At 35.5% G+C, this 10,694-nt stretch overlaps 1 protein-coding gene across 2 annotated transcripts; it reads right to left on the bottom strand.

The window, feature by feature from the left end:
* Positions 1-937: 937 nt before the first annotated feature.
* On the bottom strand, positions 938-9,457 carry rit1 (Ras-like without CAAX 1). Of its 2 annotated transcripts, none has more exons than XM_039681134.2 (6): positions 9,321-9,457; positions 7,482-7,571; positions 4,508-4,564; positions 3,521-3,594; positions 2,749-2,940; positions 938-1,417 (listed from the first exon to the last, which is right to left on the bottom strand). In XM_039681134.2, the coding sequence occupies exons 2-6, from the start codon at positions 7,561-7,563 to the stop codon at positions 1,187-1,189; spliced, it is 636 nt and encodes a 211-aa protein (XP_039537068.1). In that variant the 5' UTR covers positions 7,564-7,571; positions 9,321-9,457; the 3' UTR covers positions 938-1,186. The 2 variants fall into 2 exon arrangements, with proteins under 2 accessions (XP_039537068.1, XP_039537067.1); XM_039681133.2 differs by having other exon boundaries at positions 9,309-9,445.
* Between the last annotated feature and the right edge of the window lie 1,237 nt (positions 9,458-10,694).

The raw sequence follows: 10,694 nt of genomic DNA, 5'->3' as shown, positions 1-10,694 counted from the left end.
TCATACAGTGTATTTTGCAGCTAGATCATACAGTTCAGTTTCCATCAAACACACTGAATCTCACAGAACCTTTAAGAACATGTCCAAGTCATATTTAAGATAATACATTATATTTTGATTCAAGAAGATTATGGCTTTTTAGGAGCATTTTTGCATTGTGGCAATATTTTAATGACAATAAAGCAATTCCCCCTTTTAAATTAGCATTTTCCATAATGCAATATATATATATATATATATATATATATATATATATACTGTATGTGTGTGTGTATATTGTTACTGTAATATGAATGAAATCTATATTTAGATAATACAATATTACTGTTTTACAGTAATGAGAATCTAATAAGAATCATTAAGTTAATGAGAATTGGTGGGGAAATGTGCTTCCAATTATAATGAAAATATTTTCATTATAATTCATTATACTGATTTAACCATTTCGTAATGATCTTAAGCAAGCAACTTTACAAATATATATATATGGACATGTTATTGTGAAATGTCGTTTTAGAAAAGCTATAAATAAAAAGAGTTGCAAATCAAACCCTCATTTTAATTTTAAAACAACAGCAATTGTTTTTAAACGCATCTAACAGAACTACAGGAACGGTTTACAGTACTCAATATGCTGGCAGATTAATATTTCTACCATAAATCCTTGCCTATTTACCAACCTCCGCCGACACTTTGTCCTTTCTTTCCACTCTGCACATGCTCTCTGCTCTCTTAAACTCATTTGACCTTCATATTTTCCTGCAAGCAAATCTCTGACATGACCTTACCTCTCATCACTTCAGTCTTTTAAAAACACGTGTGGCAAATCCTTCGTGCCCTGTTCCCTACATTCCCATCCGTTAAAATGAGGTTCAACATTCCCCCTGACATTCAATTTCACAAAGTGTAATGCTGTCTAAAAAAAAAAAAAAAAGAATAGTAAAAAAACTACTGTCAAGTTTAATATTTCTCAGTAAATCAGCCCACGTCCCGTATGACGAGTGAGTGTGTCCTGCACAGGGAGGGTTGTAGTCTAACCAAAATGATTGGGAGTGCATCATCGCAAACAATCAAATGTGAACTATAAATATAGTTCCCAAACCTTATTGAAAGAGGTGGGACTCATACAGCTGTAGGTGAGAGAACAATCATCTGGAAGGTGAACATGCCCTTCTCTGCGGCTCTCTCAGTGCTCGGACTGCTGTTTCTTATGGAAGGGGGCTTTAAGGCGACTCCAGAAAGAATGGCTGCGTCGGGTTTTCCTCTCGCTTCCCCGCACCATCTCGGCCTCGCGCTGGCGGATCTGACGCACCAGTGCGGCAAACACCTCGTCGATGTAATAACGGAACGCTGCGGAGGTCTCAAAAAACGGGCACTGGAACTCTCTCGCCAACTGTTTGCCCTCTTCGACGGACACCTGAAAGTGTAAGGACCAAATAAATAAAAACATGTAGAACAATAGAAAATATATATATATGAAAAAATTAGTGCTGTGCAAAAATGAATTGCGATTAATCGTATCCAAAATAAAAGTCTGTGTTTACATAATATATATGTGTGTGCTGTATATAATTATTTTGTATATATAAATACACACACATGCATGTATATATTTAAGAAAATGTGTTATTCATATATAAAATATTTATATTTATATAATATAGATTATGTATTTATATACAGAATTTAAATGCAAATAATTCTTAAATATATACATGCATGCATAGGTATTTATATATACAAAATAATTATATACAGCACACACAAATATATTATGTAAACACAGACTTTTATTTTGGATGCGATTAATCGCAATTAATTTTTGCACAGCCCTAGAAAAAATGTATAAAAGTTTTATGCGACGAAAGTTTGGCCGCTCATCAAGACTGGATTTATTGAATAAAAAAAAAAGGTAAAACAGTAATACTGTAATAACATTTAATTCTTTTTATTTTAAACAACATTTCAATGTTGAAAACAGGTTAGTATTCTTGTGTAAACTCTGATTCGTTTTTTCAGATAGCTAAAAAAGAACAGCATTTAATTGAAATTTGAAGTCTGAAAAATCTTACTGACCTTAAACTTTTGAAAGGTAGTATACAGTGTTTATATATACTACACACAAAAGTACAAAAATACGTTACACTTGATTTTAAAGAGTCACAATTTTGGTCTTCGGTCAAAAATGACCCCCATATCACTACTATTCACTATATCACTATTTTAATAACTATTTTTTATCACTATTCACTATATCACTATTTTAATTCACTATTTCTATTATGTTTGGCGCATATCAAACAGAGAACATCACAATGACACATCATCTCTACAGTGTCTTTTAATTGTTATTCAAGCAATGTATGTATCATGAACAACTCAACGAGTGTTGCCAACAGTAACGGTGTAGAGTGCCCTCTGGTGGACAAACTATACAACTCCAACACTCATGACATGGTTCAAGCGTGTTTCGTCCGTTTTAACTAGCCATTATTAACCATTATTAACCGGCCATTATAACTGCCGATACCGATAGTTTGGAAAATGCCTAATATCGGCCCATAATATCGGCATGCCGATATATCGGTCTGGCTCTAGCCTATAGTATTTTGTGTTGATGTGATGATGCATCATGGTTCCATAATATAACACAATATTATGCAACCGTATCTGAGGGGGGTGAATATTTATTTATTTATATAAACACTCTATTTCTATAGGTACGGGGTTTCCAGTAAATTTCCTCACCTGTCTGAGATGGACCAGGTCAGACTTGTTTCCCACCAGTACGACGGGGGTGTCCACGGTGCGTCTCACACGGTAGATCAGCTGCTTAAAGTGCCGTGCCTCCTGGAAACTGCGGCGATCCGTGATGGAGTACGAGATGATGAAACCTTCTCCCGCTCGCATGTACTGATCACGCATCGCCGTGAACTCCGCCTGGTTTAAGACAAATACATAAATAAATTATAGAAATATTACGAGGATCAATGCAGCTCAGTCAAGAGTAACTATAAACATGATTGTGGCATGTTGTCGATTACCTCCCTCAAGATGTAAACCAACAAAAAACATGTTTATAGTACAGTGGAAGTCTATTGACATCTAATATTAATTAGATTAATCTCATATTAACCCTGTAAACCTAACAGAAAAAAATCGTTTTATATATATAAATGGAAGCGTTTGTAGTTAGTAGATTATTATACTGTAGGCAAAATTTCATTAAACTCGTGATGAGATGACTAATGCATTTTATAACAGTGCTGAGTCATCACAATGAGAGAAACATTGTGCCTGTGTGTGTTTGTCTTGTGAAGTGACGGCTGCAAAGACGAAAACAAAAAAGGGAAGTGAGACATATTGTTAAAGGAGAATGACCCTCTTATAGTCTGCAGAATAAGAGTGTTAAGTCGACTTGACTAAACTTTTTAACAGAGGTTTTTACACTTCACTGCCTGTCTGATCCTTGTTTCGTTTTCCATGTGCTCATCTTTATCACAACACCCCTCCCGCCTACCTGTCCTGCTGTGTCCAAGATGTCCAGGTTTGCTGGCTCATCATCAATGCGGATCTGTGTTTTATAGGCATCCTCTAAAAACAGTAAAAACACATGCATGAAGTACATAATGCAATGGTTGACGAGAGATAGCAACAACAGTAAAGCTACACTGTGTGATTTTTACCCCCATCTAGTGGTGAAAAGGTATATGACCATCCAGGGAATATTAGTTTCTGTTGTTCCTCTCAATTCCGATTTCGTTTTAACTCCTACGGTGGCCAGTGTAGTCCAAGATTAACATGGCTTCCAGTTCGACCTCGTCCATGAAACGTAAACGCGAAAGGCGAAGCTTGAATTAACGGGTATGTCCCTCTTTGGCTAATGTACTTTTAAAGATGGAGGGCCAACATGGCGACCGACATTAGAACCCCTTACCAGTATGTATCATTTTAATTATTTATTTTATAATCACATGCGTCCACGTTGACAACTCTAATATATGACCCCAAACTTTTGAACAGTAGTGCATATTTTGTCTTTACTAAATGTTCCTCTTTGAGTTTTTTTTTTACAGTTGAGCTGTTTAAAGCTACACTGTGTAACTCTTTTAGTTTATACTTAGCTAAAAACACTTAGTTCAGAGACAGAAAATAGATTCAACATTGCAAAAAAGGTTTGTAACATACCCAATTTCCATTATAAAAATAAATTTGGCATCTCTTCAAACATAAAATGTGTATATATGTGTATATATTGTGTATATATGTGTATATATTTATATGTATATATATATATATAAATTATATATTACAACCTTAAATATATATATATATAGGCTAAGATGCACTGGGCCACTTTTTGACCGTCATCCTGAATTCACCGTAATTCTTTCTGAAAATACTTTGCTCATCTATACCAGTGAGGTCACAAAAATGTAACACAATATCAGTATGAAATGTAATTTAATAATTAACTGTTAAGACAGCATGTTAGATATTTCCTCACCGATCGTAGGGTCATGATCCTCTGGAAATCTGTGACTTATAAACTGCATGATGATGGCTATGAGACAAAGAGAAAGAGACAAGCCGAGTTCTTACATAATTGTGGTATCATGAAAATACACCAAGAGGAGTGTAAACAACTCCCCCTTCTCCCTCATGCGGAGCAAACACACCCTGCTGTCGGCATGTATTTGCTCTGTGTGCGCTCTCAGCTCTGTTCCCATGGAGACGGCGATATAAAGAGAGAATATCAGTCACCCTAAAGAACCTTCTGCAGTGCACTCTCAAACAAGGAGAGCAAAGCTCATGCATCCTCTCCAGGTGACCTCCGCTCATCTCCTAGGCAACAGACTCCTGGAGGCGAAGGAAGTTGCTAGGCACCTGCGCCTTCATAACGACCCGACTGAAGCACTGAGCCAACACCCACACTTTTATTGTCTGGCTGTATGTCTACAACTGTAAACCAGCCCACTGTCTGACCACAATAATGGGCTGCAGTGACAGAGAACGGAGGAAAATATCCCAATCGAAGAGCCAAGGGTCAATTGCACAAAACCATTTCATGTTAAATTCAAAGGAAGAAATTGTATGAACATTTTTTCATGTTTCATTTCACCAAACGGTACAAGGTTCGAATGTCACACATTTTTTAATCCGATTTCGAAGCGGTCACATGGGTGTGACTTGAGTGAAACGAACGTCATTGGTCAAGTAACGAATCAAGCACCGATACAATGATTCACTAAAAATCATTTCATTATTTTGACACACGCATCGGAGCTTCAGTGTCACGGCTAACATCACTACTATTTCATTTTTTGCTTTTCACAGTATGCTTTGAGCGCTTCTAATTGACTTCACTTTTCTCCGTTAAAGTCTATTGGGTCTAGAGCCAGACCGATATATCGGCCGATATTAGGCATTTTCCATAATATCGGTATCGGCAGTTATAATGGCCGATAAATTAATATTTAAAAAATAAAATAAAACGGACGAAACACGCTTTAATCATCTCTCCTTGGCCTGTTATATTGAAAATGTATGTTTTACAATTTGCAGTATGATGTTATCTATTGCTAAATTATGGCTCATCATAGACTAGCTAAACACAAAGCTAGCTAATGCCACTATTATCAGTGGAAGACCGCTAACGTTAACATTAATGAGCTTGGAAACCACAATGAACTTTTTTTGCCTAAATAAAGTAATGATTACTGTATTTATAACTCGCATATCTCTAGTTACAGTCAAGTTATACTTGCGAGGAGTGAACATTTAGACATAGAGAAAAAGTATCAAACGTATCTTGTGCAGAAAAGTTAGCTTTTCTTTTACTCGTGTGTGAAATCCAACAATATCTAATTAAAAAAAAAAATATCGGCCGATGTATCGGAATTTTGGATTTTAAAACCCAAAAATATTTTTATCGTTGTATCGGTATCGGCCTTCAAAATCCTTTATCGGTCGGGCTCTAATTGGGTCGCTGTGTCCATTTCTTTTACTGTCTGTGCTGCTCATGACTTCTGTGCTCACTTTCATCATTCTAGCTCTTATTCTCGTGCACTGACTCATTCGCAAAACCGAACAGGCAGTCAGAGTCCTCTCTCGGCCCACAAAAAAACGAAAAAAAAGATGGCATCCGAATCCGACTAGAGCCACACACTCAAAAAGCGGAGGGAAAAATCCAACACCGACACACGAAGTCGTCAGTCGACACTCAAAAATGTCAGATCATCGGCTTAAATATGTTCCTAAACACACGGTAGCCTTTACATATCCTTTATGAAAACAAGGATAAAAAAAGGATAGTGCTGAAAAATGAAGAAAGATGGATGGGATCTGTTTTCTGCCACCACAATCAAAATGTCGTTCCTTGCCACAGTCACCTCTGACTTGATCGCTGGTGGATTTAAGCATTATCAAGTGACTTTTTAGTAGGTCCCTGTTTAAGCTACTTAGAGCAGGGCTATTTGACCAAAATCTTTAACACAATGTGAGTAATGTTCAAGCTCACTAAGTAAAGTTAGGAAATCACAATATAGTAATTATTTCTAAAAATGTCTTGTCTCTATACTAGGGATGGGCAACGATTAATCGCATCCAAAATAAAAGTTTGTGTTTACATAATATATGTGTGTGTAGTGTGTATAATTAATTTGTATATATAAATACCCACACATGCATGTATATATTTAAGAAAAATGTGTTATTAATATATCAAATATGTATATTTATATATAATATTAATTGTGAATAAATATATATAAAATATATTCATGCACATATTTCTTAAATATATACATGCATGCATGTGTGGATTAATTATACTCACATAAGAAAAATGTGTTAATATATCAAATATTTATATTTATATATAATATTAATTGTGAATAAATATATATAAAATATATACATGCACATATTTCTTAAATATATACATGCATGTGTGGGTATTTATATATACAAATTAATTATACTCACCACACACACATATATTATGTAAACACAAACTTTTATTTTGGATGCGATTAATCATTGCCCATCCCTACTCTATACCGAAACAACTTAAGTGATGTTGAGTAAGTTATGACAACATTTTTGGGTGAACTATACCTTTAATGCATTTCACGAGTTCCTTTGCGCATATAATCTTTAAAGCGTATTCGGCTTGCTGTCCACAGTGGAGAGGCTAGAGGAAGCAGTTTTAACTTGAGCTTAGATATACAGTACCCCGCCCGCAGTCGGACTACAAATGCTTGGATGATGATGGCCGCGAGATGCTTATATGCTCCGGCAGTTAATTGAAAGATTCGATGGGTTCACTCCTCCTGAAATTACGTCGTGAACTTCACTAACATAGACCTAACGTGAGGCTGTTTCAAAACATGTATTGTGTGTCGTGAAAAACACTATACAATGGAGAGACAAACAGAGAGAGAGAGAAGAAGAGAAAGGGAGAGAACTACATTACTCACCACTTTTGCCCACACCACCTTCTCCTAACATCACCAACTTGTACTCACGGGAGTGACCCCCTGTGCTCCGTGAGGACTCCATCCGAATCACTGAAACACACATCACACAAATCAAAACCAAATCTTGTTTAAAATAGTTTAAAATTGAAGTTTAAAGGTTCAAGTTTAAAGTATACATTAGAGATAAACAGACGGACTGAAGGAGGAACAGATAGATAGATAGATAGATAAATAGATAGATAGATAGATAGATAGATAGATAGATAGATAGATAGATAGATAGATAGATAGATAGATAGATAGATAGATAGATAGATAGATAGATAGATGTTCTTGGTGATTTGTGACGTCATCATAATAAACAATAGAACACTCAGTCAGTCTCTACTTCCACAGCTGCATGAATGCGGGCCTGTAGCGAAACATCAAAAAACACTCACAAGAACACTTGTCAAGGCTGAATTTGACACCCAAGCTTCTGTTTGATGGAGAAGAGGAAGTGAGTCATTCTGTCGAGCTATTCATGTGACAGCGAAGCATCCTCAGGGTGGGTGTTGCATTAAACACGGTCAATAATAGATTATCTGCCAGTGTACCCCTGTCTGATGCATTTTTCCATTGTCATCGACTGTAATGCTGCTGCGTTAGTTACTTTAGACTGAGCAGCCCTTCTGTGTGATTTCCAACAGTGAAAATAACTCTAAATGTTTGTTTGATAATATTTTGTGTGTTTGAGTTGTGTTTCTGTCATAATTGATTGTCAGCAATCGAAAATTGTACCCATGCAAGAAAAAGTTTTGAGCAGCTCTTGTGGCGTCCAACATTGGATTTAACATTGGCTCAGCAATTTATTGTCGAATAAATACCCAAAAGGGTTTAAATTATTTAAGTTGACACAATCATTATTGTAATTCAACCAATTGTTTCCAAATTTGGCTGGTTTTGGACATTCTGTTGCCCCTTATTTTCCATGGTAACTATAGTGCACTTTGCGGTACTATGGTTTAATATCTAATGTATATTGTACAATTGCAAAATATGAGTTTTAAACTATTCAGACATTATTTAAATTTGTTAACAATGTTGGAAAAAATATAAACGTCACTAAAAATGTACAGAACATGAAGCAGCTAAACTTAGTTCTGCCTTGAGCTTCAAATCAACTTATATATTTGCTGACAGTTTTATTGTAGCTAACGTTGATTATTGAACGTAACTGTGTAGCTGAGGTATGTTGGTGGAAACTATGGTTACTATAGTTCGTTTGAAAGGGAACTCTAATATAAAGGCCTTTTGTCATTGAGTGGCACAAATGAACCGGGTTAAATGTGTTCAAGTTAAAAGGGAAACTTGAACAACCACGAAAAAATATTCGTTTAAACTACCAAAAGATGAAAAACTAATTATTTCATGACCGAGTTTGAAATGAACAGGACGACAGAACTGGATTAGCTGACTGCAATAGTTTGTGATATTTATAGACAGAACGCCTCGACGACATTCATTGAGTTAACATTTGACAATGCATATGTGTATTAATAATTTTATTAGTTATAATTTTAACATGTATTTTATAAACTTTTAGTGATCGTCAAATTCGCCGCGAAACTTTTAACACTCTTTTGAAGTTGTTGAAGAAAAGCCCACAATTCATCGATGTGAGTGAGTAAGCTTGTATACTGCAGCGACAGTTTATTAAAACAAACAAGTCGTTCAAATAAAATAAACTAGTAGCCGCCGCCGTACTTACACAGTCATTTTGCATTTAAAAAGTGTGATTCTGTAACGTTACATGATACAACTATGATTAGAAGGCGAGTGAGTTACTTGGTGGCTTACCTTTGTCACAGGATCTCTGTCTCCATTGGGACTTTTGTATCGATGCAAATTATGTTTAAATATTTGATGTTAGAAAATTCCTGCCATACAATTCTCACTGTAAACATACAAAGCCATGGACGACTGGGGCAGCAGCGTGCAGATGCTGGGTCCTAAAGCCCTCATCATTACAGGCCATTAACAATTGTATAGAACCCTAAAGTAATAGGTTATAGAATTAAATATTAATATCATGAATACATTAAAATACACAAATCAAGTAAAGACTACTTAGTACATTTATTGTTACATACATAGTAAATTAAAAGTGTATAAATAGAGACCGAAATATGCAACAGTAATCACTTTATGAATCATTTTTATCTTGTATAAATTGTTTTTGATGACAGTGGTGGCTTAAAATACTGTGTTGGTACCATGATTCAGTCAGTATCACTTTATTTTACAGTATGTGCACTTTACTTCCCCTCCATCTAGCAGCATCATCTCGTCTCTGATGTTTACTGGTGTGAGGGCGGGGCAACCTGAACCTGTCACTCAAATGAGATCACAGCAAAAGTAAACAACAACCATCCAGTCATTTACCGATAGACCTTTTTTTTTCTTTTCTTGTTTGATAAAAAACTATGAGAGCTTCCGTCTCATGCCATCTTAAACATAGTGGCTGTGTTTACATGGCATCTGCCGTTACATTACAAGAAAACTGTTCATTAACCACGTTTTTTTTTCTGGGACATCCATACATATACTTATGAAATTCCTTTGAGCACCACTTAAAGGGATAGTTCACCCAAAAATGAAAAATCTGTCATTAATTACTCACCTTCATGTCGTTCCAACCCGTAAGACTTTTGTTCATCTTCAGAACACAAATGTATGTTTTTTGTTATGTTGTTTATGCATCAAAAAGTTCATAAAGAGCTTGTAGCTAATCCATATCAATTGAGCGGTTAAGTCCAAAATTTCTGAAGAGAAATGATCGCTTGATATAATGAACAGATTGAATTTAGGCTTTTATTTATTTTTCTAGAACAAATTTGTATTTGTCACATATGATCTTTTCTTTTGATCACTTGTGTCTATTTAAAGTTGGCTTCACTCTACATTGACATTGTGCCTGATGAAGACCTAAACGTTGCCTTTTAATAATTTGGTGCAGTAATTTTTAGTATGCAGACTTCACACTTCTTTATTCGTTTACAATACTTAGTTGTCCTGAACCTGTTCCCAATTTGGGTGTTTGACACCATTTTTGTATTTTTTGACTGTAAGTCTGTAACATAAGAACTAGCCTGATCATCTAGCAGTTAACCAAAGGGTAATCAGTCTTTTCAAATTCAATACAGACTAATCTATGTTTTTAGGTTAATGTTT

Source organism: Pimephales promelas, chromosome 18 (genome assembly GCF_988280905.1).
Source record: "Pimephales promelas chromosome 18, fPimPro1.hap1.1, whole genome shotgun sequence".
In the NCBI taxonomy this organism is placed as follows: domain Eukaryota; kingdom Metazoa; phylum Chordata; class Actinopteri; order Cypriniformes; family Leuciscidae; genus Pimephales; species Pimephales promelas.
This window is presented reverse-complemented; position numbering and strand designations above follow the sequence as displayed.

What these genes read in the sequence shown, in the direction of transcription:
- rit1 (XM_039681133.2), bottom strand. An exon ending in GGATCATGACCCTACGATCG is followed by an intron (nt 3,595 to 4,507) that starts GTGAGGAAATAT and finishes TACTGTTTTTAG; the next exon opens with AGGATGCCTATAAAACACAG. An exon ending in ACCTGGTCCATCTCAGACAG is followed by an intron (nt 1,418 to 2,748) that starts GTGAGGAAATTT and finishes TTACACTTTCAG; the next exon opens with GTGTCCGTCGAAGAGGGCAA.